General features: G+C 43.3%; 1 protein-coding gene across 4 annotated transcripts in view; it reads left to right on the top strand.

Annotated features, from left to right (window-relative positions):
- Positions 1-9,906, top strand: part of LOC106571758 (cGMP-dependent protein kinase 1) — a 29,010-nt gene extending 19,104 nt beyond the window's left edge. Inside the window, exons 14-22 of one of the 4 annotated variants that reach the window (XR_006759207.1) lie at positions 2,107-2,243; positions 2,480-2,569; positions 3,281-3,422; positions 3,681-3,844; positions 3,965-4,077; positions 4,191-4,253; positions 4,356-4,431; positions 9,234-9,347; positions 9,548-9,906. Coding sequence is in view for 2 of the 4 variants with exons in the window: in XM_014145185.2 (XP_014000660.1) it covers positions 2,107-2,243; positions 2,480-2,569; positions 3,281-3,422; positions 3,681-3,844; positions 3,965-4,081; positions 4,191-4,253; positions 4,356-4,431; positions 9,234-9,320 (876 nt within the window). In the remaining 2 variants the exon portion in view is untranslated. Of the gene's footprint in view, positions 1-2,106; positions 2,244-2,479; positions 2,570-3,280; positions 3,423-3,680; positions 3,845-3,964; positions 4,082-4,190; positions 4,254-4,355; positions 4,432-9,233 lie in introns of all 4 variants that reach the window. The other 3 variants (XM_014145185.2, XR_006759206.1, XM_014145183.2) reach the window with 3 other exon arrangements.
- The last annotated feature ends 3,803 nt before the right edge of the window (positions 9,907-13,709 follow it).

The raw sequence follows: 13,709 nt of genomic DNA, 5'->3' as shown, positions 1-13,709 counted from the left end.
GCGCTACGCTGGAGATTCTGGATCCTGCCAGGCTTTTCTCTTCCAGTGGTCCCTCATCTTCGAGCTGCAGACTACTTCGTTCCCCTCGAACCGCTCAAAAATAGCGTACCTCATGTCCGGGAGGGCACTCACCTGGGCTACGGCGTTTTGGGAGCAACAGTCCACTGTTTGCCTCAGTCGTGGGCGTGCATAACTATTCCCCCACCCAAAGTCAATACTTTGTAGAGCCACCATTCACAGCAATTAGAGCTGAAAGTATCTTGGGGAATGTCTCTATAAGCTTGGCACATCTAGCCACTGGGATTTTTGCCCATTCTTCAAGGCAAAACTGCTCCAGCTCCTTCAAGTTGGATGGGTTCCGCTGGTGTACAGTAATCTTCAAGTCATACCACAGATTCTCAATTGGATTGAGGTCTGGGCTTTGACTAGGCCATTCCAAGACATTTAAATGTTTCCCCTTAACCTCTATGGGCTAGGTGGGACGCTTGCGTCCCACCTACGTAACAGCCACTGGCAGCCTGTGGCGCGATTTTCAAAACCTTAAAAATCCTATTACTTCAATTTCTCAAACATATGACTATTTTACAGCTATTTAAAGACAAGACTCTCGTTAATCTAACCACACTGTCCGATTTCAAAAAGGCTTTACAACGAAAGCAAAACATTAGATTATGTCAGCAGAGTACCAAGCCAGAAATAATCAGACACCCATTTTTCAAGCCAGCATATAATGTCACCAAAACCCAGAAGACAGCTAAATGCAGCACTCACCTTTGATGATCTTCATCAGATGACAACCCTAGGACATTATGTTATACAATACATGCATGTTTTGTTCAATCAAGTTCATATTTATATCAAAAACCAGCTTTTTACATTAGCATGTGACGTTCAGAACTAGCACACCCCCCGCAAACTTCCGGGGAATTCGCTAACATTTTACTAAATTACTCACGATAAACGTTCACAAAAAGCATAACAATTATTTTAAGAATTATAGATACAGACCTCCTCTATGCACTCGATATGTCCGATTTTATAATAGCTTTTTGGTGAAACCACATTTTGCAATATTCTAAGTACATAGCCCAGGCATCACGGGCTCGCTATTTAGACACCCGGCAAGTTTAGCACTCACCATAATCATATTTACTATTATAAAAGTTTGATTACCTTTTGTTGTCTTCGTCAGAATGCACACCCAGGACTGCTACTTCAATAACAAATGTTGGTTTGGTCCAAAATAATCCATCGTTATATCCGAATAGCGGCGTTTTGTTCGTGCGTTCCAGACACTATCCGAAATAGTAAAGAAGTGTCGCGCGCATGGCGCAATTCGTGACAATAAAATTCTAAATATTCCATTACCGTACTTCGAAGCATGTCAACCGCTGTTTAAAATCAATTTTTACGACATTTTTCTCGTAGAAAAGCGATAATATTCCGACAGGGAATCTCCTTTTCGGCAGAGGAAAAAATCCCAAAGGCGGGGGCGGTCGGGTCACGCACATAAGCCCAGTGTCCCTTGATCGGCCACTTGAGAAAGGCGATAATGTGTTTCAGCCTGGGGCTGGAATGACGACATTCTGTTTTTTCCCGGGCTCTGAGCGCCTATGGACGACGTGGGAAGTGTAACGTTAGAGCAGAGATCCTTAGTAAGTGATAGAGATGGAAAAGAAGTTCAAGAAATGGTCAGACAGGCCACTTCCTGTAAAGGAATCTCTCAGGGTTTTGCCTGCCAAATGAGTTCTGTTATACTCACAGACACCATTCAAACAGTTTTAGAAACTTTAGAGTGTTTTCTATCCATATATAATAAGTATATGCATATTCTAGTTACTGGGTAGGATTAGTAACCAGATTAAATCGGGTACATTTTTTTTATCCAGCCGTGCAAATACTGCCCCCTAGCCCTAACAGGTTAATGGAAGCAGCAAAGGCTGCATTGAATTCTAATAAAACAGATCACACAATCTTCGGATTATCAACTGATGAAAGCTTACTGTCCTCTTTAACATGCTAGAAAGCTAAATTCAATGTTAAATGGCTCTTTTTAGATCAATAGTTTATAACTGTTTTTGTTGTTGTTATTGTTGTTTTCCGCAGGTGACCACTCTGCATCATGGAAAGTACTTTGCCATGAAGCGGGTCAGTAAGAAACACATTGTTGCCAAGCGACAGGAGGAGCACGTCCTGTTTGAGAAGAGGATCCTCAAAGCCATCAAGAGTGACTTCATTGTCAGGTGATTGTGGGGTGTTAGGTGACCGCTGACCTCTAACCTTTAACATAGAAGCATCATTATTTAAGCTCACACTTAAATCCTCTTTCTTCCCTTGTCAATCGATGGCTTTCATTGGTCACTTAAGTACCATGAAATATAATGGGAAATCAGCAGACACTGCTGTAGCCCTCAAAGATCCAGGAGGACTGAGGATACTGTACCAGCTTTAATCCTGTTTTCTCTCTCTTGATGTTCAGGCTCCATGCTGCCTTCAAAGACACTCGCTACATCTACATGATTATGGAGTTCTGTGTAGGAGGGGAGATCTGGACCAAGCTCAAAGAAGTGTGAGGAAACATGGCTGACTAAGGACGTTTTCACACATTGTTTTGAGCTATAGAATCAGAGTTTGACTATTTCTTACATTGTATTTTTTTCATTTGATTCCATTAGTTTCACATTGCCAAATGTCAAATGAACAAAAATGTCTGAACAAAACCACGTGTCCATGCAAGTAATTTGCTATTGGACAAACATTCTCACGTTTCTCCATTTATGATTATAATGAAGCATCACTTGTGATTCCCAATCTTCATATTACTTTCGCTTTGGTTTTCCAACAAATTGCGGGAGCATCGGATACACTTATAAATGCGTTGCTACTCACAGAATGTTTCAGAGATCTGAAGTTATGATGCTGCGTGCATTTCATAAAATGCTGGGAGTTCAACAACCAATAATAATGTGCGACTCTGGTTCTTTTCCTGTGTTTGGTCCGGACTGCGTTCTCACCAGCAGCGAACCACACCACGGTACGAATTAAATCGGACCGAGACCACCGTTTTTGAGTGAACCATGATGCACTGTTTAATGAGCTCCAAAGTGCCGAACTAAGGGAGTAAATGCACCAGAGTTTTGAAAAAAACTAACCAAACCATTTTGGAGTGAAATCCCCCTAAGTGTTCTCATTCAGATGAACACAACTGAGGTTGTAGATTCTTCAAGACATTTAATTAAGATCAAAACTGTATTATCTGCATTGTCTCTGTTTTTTACAGTGGACGTTTTGATGAGCCCATTGCTGTTTTCTGCACTGCCTGTGTAGTGGAGGCCTACGCTTACCTCCATAAGAAGGGCATCATGTACAGAGACCTCAAGCCTGAGAATCTGATGCTGGATGCCAAGGGCTACGTTAAACTGGTAGGTGCTACATTACGCTTTCCCTCTTTCATTGCTTCAATCTCTTGTACTTTTTCTCTCTTGTCATATGTTTCTGTGTACGTGCCTTCTAATCTCGGCATCCAGAAGGAAATCTTGCTTTCATGTGAAGTGGCCAGCTATGAACATTAATGTATGTCACAAGAGACTATGTACTTGCAACGCCAAATAGTTTATGCATTCATAACTCTGTGTTTTGGGTATGTGTGGGGGTTTGAATGTGTGTGTTTTTACACCTAGGTGGACTTTGGCTTTGCTAAGGAGTTAGTGCACGGTGATAGGACCTACTCATTCTGTGGTACTCCTGAATACATGGCCCCAGAAATCATCCAGAACCAGGGACACGACTTCGCTGCTGACTTCTGGTCCCTGGGTATCCTGGTCTATGAGCTGCTGGTGGGGAGGTACTGTACACATCCACACAGAAAGATTTAAAGCAGATAGGTATTTCAGTTAACAATTCTTCATTTTAGTAAAGTATTATCTAAAATACTGTTTTACCCTCAGACTGTTTTACCTTTCAGCCCTCCATTCTCCAGTTCTGAGCCTGCAAAGATCTACCCTAAAATTTTGGATGGGGTGCTCAAGTTCCCCCCTTACATGGGCGAGGGGGCCAAGTCCCTCATCAGTAAACTGTGTAGGTGAGAGATGGGCCACCCTGTGTTCTGGGGTGTTAGGTGCTGTTCTAACTCTGTCTCAGTTAAGTGTAAGTGTTTTGATTGGTTGTTGATGTTGTGTTATGGCCCATAGGCCTCGGCCGGGTCAGAGGCTGGGAAACACCAAGAATGGGATTAAAGATGTACGCCATCACAGGTAACAATGATGACCCAACCGTCCAGTGTGTATGACCCATTATTTGGTCTCTCTCTCTCTGAGGACTCTCACCCGCTCCCCATTTCCTGTGTTCCCCTCTAGGTGGTTCAGCAGTATGAACTGGCACAAGCTGCGTGTGGGCCAGGTGGAGGCTCCTACAATCAGACTCATACGCAAGGTCAGTCTAGCCACAGCAGGTAACTTTAAAGGTGTCCTTCGAAGGATTTATAAATGGGTATGAATACTTTATAATTTATAGGGACATTAGTTTATACAGTATATGGTCTATAATGGCTATTCCTAAACTGGGTTACACGCAATAGTCGGGGTATGCCAAATAAAAATGTGATTGACATTTTCAAATAGTCTATTTAGATTTGTTTTTCTCACCTTAGTAGCCTCGTTTCACTGCCAAAAAAAATAAAAATAAACCATCTATGTCAAATATGTAGCCTAGTCAAGTAATTAACATCCAATCACATTGTGGCAGGGTAGCCTAATGGTTAGATCGCAGGACTAGTAACCAAAAGGTTGCAAGTTCAAATCCCTGAGCTGACAAGGTAAATATCTGTAGTTCTGCTCCTGAACAGTTAACCCACTGTTTCTAGGCTGTCATTGAAAATAAGAATGTGTTCTTAACTGACTTGCCTGGTTAAATAAATTAACTGTTACTCTCTTGTGGGAAATCCAATAATGGTCTGTATGTAGCTAAACATTGCTGCTGCTCATTCTGGATGAATGGTAAAAAAAGGCCTGCCTATATAGAGACAGAGTTGTTCTGCTTCCACGATCACAGCTGGTTGTGATACAGGCTGGATTCGAACCAGGGTTTTTTGCCCCTATAACATAGCAGTCCACCACCACAAGAAAGGTTTTGATGCAGCGACGTATTAACACCACAGCGGACTCTTACACCTACGGTTTCCCAAAGGCCACGAGTCAACCCAAATTTATTTTCAACAGCTGTTGTCTTTTTAGTGAACACATTTTTCCTGCAATAGGTTTTCACACTTTCTAAAGATCAAGTAACATTGATCTTACAGATTGATTGGTAAGGGATAGTCAGAAATGTACTGGTGGGGGGCGGTGACCACAAATACAAATAACAGTATCGAGCCTGTGTTTATAAACATGAATATTGACTTTGCCACTTCAGCATGCTTTTGTGGCACAGTCGATGCCATGCAGGGCTACAAGCCAGAAGGTTGAGGGTTCACCGACCACCACAGACGGGCTCACTGTCCCTGCCTGTTTCATTACACTACGATCAGAGCCGGCAGCAGACAATGATTTTGATGCCATGTTTATAATTATATAAAATATATGAAATTCATTTTTCACCAACAGATTTCTGTGCCAATGCACAAACAATAAACTAAGCATACCGTCTTCGAGGACTTTAATATTGGTTTGCGTTTTCAACACCACAAATTCGAGCAAGGGTTGCCTTCCATAGAGATATCAGAGATTGTAACATTCTCTGCTTCACGGAAAAATGTCTCTCTCGCGATATGTTGTCGGAATCATTTCCGCCACCGTGCTTTTCCATCGACCTATACGCTGACTCGGTGAGTGCTTTTATAAGGAAGTGCATTGGAGATGTTGTGCCCACTCTGACTGTTAAATCCTACCCTAACCAGAAACCGTGGATGGATGGCAGCATTCACGCAAAACTGAAAGCGCGATCCACCTCTTTTAACCATGGAAAGAGGTCTGGAAATATGACTAAATATAAATAGTGTAGTTATTCTCTCCGCAAGGCAATCAAACAAGCGAACTGCCAGTACAGGAACAAGGCGGAGTCACAATTCAACTGCTCGGACACGAGACGCATGTGGCAGGGTCTACAGGAAATCACGGACAACAAAAAGAAAACCAGCCACGTCACGGACACCAACGTCACACTTCCAGACAAACTAAACACCTTCTTTGCCCACTTTGAGGATATTACAGTGCCACCATCGCGGCCCGCTAACAAGGACTGCGCCCCCACCTCTACTTCTCCGTGGCTGATGTGAGTAAAACATTTAAATCAATCATGGACTTCAGAAAACAGCAGAGGGAGCACCCTTTCTATCCACATCGAAGGGACAGCAGTGGAGAAGGTGGAAAGTTCCTAAGTGTACACATCACAGACAAACTGAAATGGTCCACCCACACAGACAGTGTGGTGAAGAAGGCGCACCTGCACCGCTTCAACCTCAGGAGGCTGAAGAAATTTGGCTTGTCCCCCAATACCCTGCCAACTTTTACAGATGCACAATCGAGAGCATCCTGTCAGGCTATATCACAGCCTGGTACAGCAACTGCACCACCCTCAACCGCAAGGCTCTCCAGAGGGTGGTGCTGTCTGCACAACGCATCACCGGGGGCAAACTACCCTCCATGATACCTACAGCACCCGATGTCACAGGAAGGCCAAAAAGATCATCAAGGACATCAACCACCCGAGCCACTGCCTGTTCACACCGCTACCATCCAGAAGGCTAGGTCAGTACAGGTGCATCAAAGCTGGGACTGAGAGACTGAAAAACAGCTTCTGTCTCAAGGCCATCAGACTGCTAAACAGCATTCACCAACTCAGAGAGGCTGCTGCCTATATTGTGACCCAAACAATGCCACTTCAATAAATGGATCGCTAGTCACTTTATACAATGTCACTCTAAATAATGCCACTTTAATAATGTTTACATATCTTATATTACTCATATCACATGTATATACTGTATTTTATACCATCTATTGCACCTTGCCTATGCCGCTCGGCCATTGCTTATACATAAATGTTCAGATTCTCATTCACCCATTTAGATGTGTGTATTAGGTTGTTGTTGGTGAATAGTTAGATTACTTGTTAGATATTACTGCACTGTCGGAACTAGAAGCACAAGGATTTTGCTACACTCACATTAACATCTGCTAACCATGTGTATGTGACAAGTAAAATCTGATTTGATTTGAAATAGACTATGTAAATCTCGACAAACAGAAAATACTTCCCTCCCTACCTTGTAGGCCTACCTAGTATCCAAGACTTGGCTTGACAATCTCTGAATGTCATTAAACGTTTTGTTATTTTGTAACAGATGTCTCTTGCCATTCATCAAATTTGGATTGATAGATTTTATTTGTCCTAAAGAAATACATATACACACATTACAAAGATGTTTAAAAGTGACTGGGATTGCACAATACATTCAGGGACTTATGTCTATTGTGGTCCATATTTGTTAGATAAATATACAATGACATGCAGACACATTACAGATATACAGACAAAAATGTGCCCGACTTCCTTATGACTATGAGGGGGGAGTACAATTCTTACAAGCTTGTTTTGGCTGGTCTGTAGTTTATTCTTTAGATGTTTGGGGCTGCTGGTGAATCAATCAATGTATTTTTAAATCTCTTTTTACATCAGCAGCAGTTGTGCTTATACAGAAACCCAGCCTAAAACCACAAAGAGCAAGCAATGCAGATGTAGGAGAACGGTGGCTAGAAAACATTTCCTAGAAAGGCAGCAACCTAGGAATAAACCTAGAGAGAAACAGGTCAGGGTTCCATAGCCAATGGCAGAAGTGCAGAAACTGGATCAGCAGCACGACCAGATGGACCAGTTAGACTGGGGACGGGGACAGCCAGGAGTCATCAGGCCATGGTGCTAGGGCTCAGGTCCCCTGGGGGGGGAAGGGAGAGAGAGAGAGAGAGAGAGAGAATTAGAAGGAGCATACCTAAAATCACACAGTAGAAATGTAGTGAAATATTCAAATCACATGGCTTTTGCGTCGTTATTCAAATGGCATTTTCACTGCAACCAAGAGTAGAATTTTGTACTCACTTGAAAACAACAATGCAATTATTCATAGCATTTTGGTGTGGAAGGCTTGTCTAGGCAGGATAATTGTACTGGCTCTAAACAAGATCAATAGGGGAGCTTTTTCAGCTGCATGTCTTCACTGTTCTTTTATGCACAATGATGCACCTGGCCTCTCAGGTGGATATCAGTTATTCCTATTTGTTCTTGTGGATTCATAATGATAATTGATGCAGCTTTGAATGCTTTTATGCGTGGTATGATCGCTAGTTAGCCTACCGCAGGTCTGGACAAATGATCCACCTACCACTATTGTCACTATGTATCACGTTTCAGGAGAAGACCCAGATGCAGACAGTGTCGAAGTAACAAAAGTTTATTAATAGAACAGGGGGCTGGCAAAACGACAGGTCAAGGGCAGGAATAGATCAGTAATTCAGATCAGAGTCCAAAATGTACAGAACGACAGGCAGTCTCGGGGTCAGGGCAGGCAGAGGTCAATAATCCAGGGTGGTGTGACAAGGTACAGAATGGCAGGCAGGCTCAGGGTCAGGGCAGGCAGAATGGTCAAAACCGTGAAAACTCGAAAAAGACAGGAGCAAGGGGAAAACTGCTGGTAGGCTTGACGTACAAAACTAACTGGCAACAAACAAAAAGAGAACACCGGTATAAATACACTGTGGATAATGGGGAAGATAGGTGACACCTGGAGGGGTTGGAGACAAGCACAAAGACAGTTGAAACAGATCAGGGTGTGACACTATGAATGGTGGATAGAGGGCAGGATAGACAGTTAGACTGGTTGACAATATTATGGTATAGTAAAAGTTAGCGCGTGGAAAAGCATAGTGTACATTAATGTATGGGAGGCGCATGCAAGCAGATAAGGAAATTTGGCTAGGATGGAAGAAATTATATAAGAAATCTGCAAAAGAGCTAATGTAAACCAGGGAAAAAACACACTACCCTCCCCTGTGCCCAATAAAAAAAACACAACCCTCCCCAAAGCAAAAAAAATATGTTTGATAACCCTCCCCTATTTTGGACCTCAGTAAATGTGTTTTGTCCTTAAGTAGCTGCCATTTGTTAACTGTCATATCCAGTGTGACCGTCATTCCCAGGCAGCCAATGATATGAGCTCCCCTTCCCCCCCTCTTTTCCTCCAGGGTCCGTGCTACATCAACTTTGATCGCTTCCCCTTCGACCAGGCTCTGGCTGATGAGGAGTTCTCCGGCTGGGACAAAAACCTCTGACTTGAACCAGAACCTGAACCAGACCAAGTGAGTCAGAGGTCACGGGTTCACTGATATATTTATCCAGATCAGACTACTTCTTGGTGACCTTGGTTTACCCCTTACCTTTAAGACTCTGAAAGCAATGTAGGGGTAGGGATGAGACTATGCCCAAAGCCATTAATACACATGGTCAGATTCTGACTACTTTTTACTAAGGCTCTGATTTCTCCATGCTGGCTTCACAGAATCCTCTGGTGGCTGCTCTGGCACTTTAATAAAGTAAGAAATACTGTACAACACAGAGAGGCATGAAGGAAACGTGTGAATATGAACAGACTCTCCTACACACACACCTGTGTAACTTGACACGTGTGCTCATTGAAAGCTGTATGTGTGTGTTGTGCCCAAAATAAAGATTAATTAATAAAAAATGTTGGATGCAATGTCTCATGCTGGACAAAGATATGGTTTTACCATTGACCCTTATTGTATTTTGTAATTTAGGATGGCATTATTGTTAGTCTCTATTCCTTGTAACATATACTGTCTGTATAGAATACTCAATGTATGTGTTTCACTTTACAATAAATGTATACGTCACCAATGACCCTTAAATGTATACATAGAGGAGAAAAGGTGCTTTAGTGCATGTCAACACTGGGGGGTGGAGGCTGAACAGGAATGCAGAGTCTGTTCTAAATGGAATCCTATAGTGTAGTTTGGTACAGAGCACAGGTTTGATATGAAGTCAAGTACTATGTAGTATTTGAACATCATTACACACTTCCTCAGTGTCTGTTAGCTTGACAAAAGCTATTTTACTTGACTGTGATGAATCAATTAAGTCATCAGACCTCTAAGGACAAACAACTCTTATCAGGAGGGAATAACAAAACAACAAATCAATATGCCTAATCTGTGATGGTGGTCTGAAGTACATCTGATTTATATTGGATTAAAAAGGAACTGGGTGATTGATCAACATGTTTGGTCCAAGGGGCGTACAAATTGCCATTGACAATACTACTATTATGATTAATAATATTTTTTATATGCTGCCAAGGACAGCTTCCAGTGTTTGTTACTACTGTTTTTTATTTGTGTATATCTGCCAGGCCATCTTTGTATACTGAACAAAAATATAAACGAAACAGTGTTGGTTTCATGTTTCATGAACTCAAATAAAAGATCCCATTAATGTTCCATACGCACAAATTTGTTTACATCCCTATTAGTGGGTATTTCTCCTTTGCCAAGGAAATCCATCCACCTGACAAGTATGGCACATCAAGAAGCTAATTAAACAGCATGATCATTACAAAGGTGCACCTTGTGCTGGGGACAATGAAAGGCCATTCTAAAATGTGCAGTTTTGTCACAGAACACAATGCCACAGATGTCTCACGTTTTGAGGGAGAGTGCAATTGGCATGCTGACTGTAGGAATTCTACCAGAGCTGTTGCCAGAGAATTAAATGTTCATTTGTCTACCATAAGCTGCCTCCAATGTTGTTTTAGAGAATTTGGCAGTATGTCCAACCGGCCTCACAACCGCAGACCACGTGTATGGCGTCGTGTGGGCGAGTGGTTTGCTGATGGCAATTTGAATGCACAGAGATACTGTGATGAGATCCTGAGGCTCATTGTCTAGCCATTCATCCGCCTCAATCACCTCGTTTCAGCATGATAATACACAGCCCCATGTCGCAAGGATCTTTACACAATTCCTGAAAGCTGAAAGTGTCCCAGTTCTTCCATGGCCTGCATAATCACCAGACATGTCACCCATTGAGCATGTTTGGGATGCTCTGGATCGACGTGTATGGCAGCGTGTTCCAGTTCCCAGCAATATCCTGCAACTTCGCATAGCCATTGAAGAAGAGTGGGAAAACATTCCACAGGCCACAATCAATAGCCTGATCAACTCTATGCAAAGGAGATGTGTCGGGTTTTCTGATCCACGCCCCTACCTTTTTTTTAAGGTATCTGTGACCAACAGATGCATATCTGTATTCACAGTCACGTGAAATCCATAGATTAGGGCCTAATGAATTTATTTCAATTGACTGATTTCCTTATATGAACTGTAACTCAGTAAAACCTGTGAAATTGTTGCATGTTGCGTTTATATACTGCTCAAAAAAATAAAGGGAACACTAAAACAACACATCCTAGATCTGAATGAATGAAATAATCTTATTAAATACTTTTTTCTTTACATAGTTGAATGTGCTGACAACAAAATCACACAAAAATAATCAATGGAAATCCAATTTATCAACCCATGGAGGTCTGGATTTGGAGTCACACTCAAAATTAAAGTGGAAAACCACACTACAGGCTGATCCAACTTTGATGTAATGTCCTTAAAACAAGTCAAAATGAGGCTCAGTAGTGTGTGTGGCCTCCACGTGCCTGTATGACCTCCCTACAACGCCTGGGCATGCTCCTGATGAGGTGGCGGATGGTCTCCTGAGGGATCTCCTCCCAGACCTGGACTAAAGCATCCGCCAACTCCTGGACAGTCTGTGGTGCCACGTGGCGTTGGTGGATGGAGCGAGACATGATGTCCCAGATGTGCTCAATTGGATTCAGGTCTGGGGAACGGGCAGGCCAGTCCATAGCATCAATGCCTTCCTCTGGCAGGAACTGCTGACACACTCCAGCCACATGAGGTCTAGCATTGTTTGCATTAGGAGGAACCCAGGGCCAACCGCACCAGCATATGGTCTCACAAGGGGTCTGAGGATCTCATCTCGGTACCTAATGGCAGTCAGGCTACCTCTGGCGAGCACATGGAGGGCTGTGCGGCCCCCCAAAGAAATGCCACCCCACACCATGACTGACCCACCGCCAAACCGGTCATGCTGGAGGATGTTGCAGGCAGCAGAACGTTCTCCACGGCATCTCCAGACTGTCACGTCTGTCACATGTGCTCAGTGTGAACCTGCTTTCATCTGTGAAGAGCACATGGCGCCAGTGGCGAATTTGCCAATCTTGGTGTTCTCTGGCAAATGCCAAACGTCCTGCACGGTGTTGGGCTGTAAGCACAACCCCCACCTGTGGACGTCGGGCCCTCATACCACCCTCATGGAGTCTGTTTCTGACCGTTTGAGCAGACACATGCACATTTGTGGCCTGCTGGAGGTCATTTTGCAGGGCTCTGGCAGTTCTCCTCCTGCTCCTCCTTGCACAAAGGCGGAGGTAGCAGTCCTGCTGCTGGGTTGTTGCCCTCCTACGGCCTCCTCCACGTCTCCTGATGTACTGGCCTGTCTCCTGGTAGCGCCTCCATGCTCTGGACACTACGCTGACAGACACAGCAAACCTTCTTGACACAGCTCGCATTGATGTGCCATCCTGGATGAGCTCCACTACCTGAGCCACTTGTGTGGGTTGTATACTCCTTCTCATGCTACCACTAGAGTGAAAGCACCGCCAGCATTCAAAAGTGGCCAAAACATCAGCCAGGAAGCATAGGAACTGAGAAGTGGTCTGTGGTCCCCACCTGCAGAACCACTCCTTTATTGGGGATGTCTTGCTAATTACCTATAATTTCCACCTGTTGTCTATTCCATTTGCACAACAGCATATGAAATTTATTGTCAATCAGTGTTGCTTCCTAAGTGGACAGTTTGATTTCACAGAAGTGTGGTTGACTTGGAGTTACATTGTGTTGTTTAAGTGTTCCATTTATTTTTTTGAGCAGTGTATTTTGTTCTTAAGACTCGGCTGGTTAAATCAAATCAAATCAAAGTTTATTTGTAACGCGCTCCGAATACAACAGGTGTAGACCTAACAGTGAAATACTTACTTACAGGCTCTAACCAATAGTGCAAAATAGGTGTTAGGTGAACATTAGGTAAGTAAAGAAGTAAAACAACTGTAAAAAGACAGGCTATATACAGTAGCGAGGCTATAAAAGTAGCAAGGCTACATACAGACACCGGTTAGTCAGGCTGATTGAGGTAGTATGCACATGTAGATATGGTTAACCTGTTATGGCTAGGGGGCAGTATTTTCACGGCTGGATAAAAAACGTACCCGATTTAATCTGGTTACTACTCCTGCCCAGTAACTAGAATATGCATATAATTATTGGCTTTGGATAGAAAACACTCCAAAGTTTCTAAAACTGTTTGAATGGTGTCTGTGAGTATAACAGAACTCAAATGGCAGGTCAAAACCTGAGAGATTCCTTTACAGGAAGTGGCCTGTCTGACCATTTCTTGAACTTCTTTTACAAAGGATCTCTGCTCTAACGTGACACTTCCTACGTCTTCCATGGGCGCTCAGAGCCCGGGAAAAACCTGAATGTCGTCATACCAGCCCCAGGCTGAAACACATTATCGCCTTTCTCAAGTGGCCGATCAAGGGACAGTGGGCTTAGGCGCGTGCCCTGGCCGCCCCC

The sequence above is a fragment of the Salmo salar genome, chromosome ssa15 (assembly GCF_905237065.1).
Source record: "Salmo salar chromosome ssa15, Ssal_v3.1, whole genome shotgun sequence".
NCBI lineage: Eukaryota > Metazoa > Chordata > Actinopteri > Salmoniformes > Salmonidae > Salmo > Salmo salar.
The sequence above is the reverse complement of the archived record's forward strand: the minus strand, read 5'-3'. Positions and strand labels throughout refer to the sequence as shown.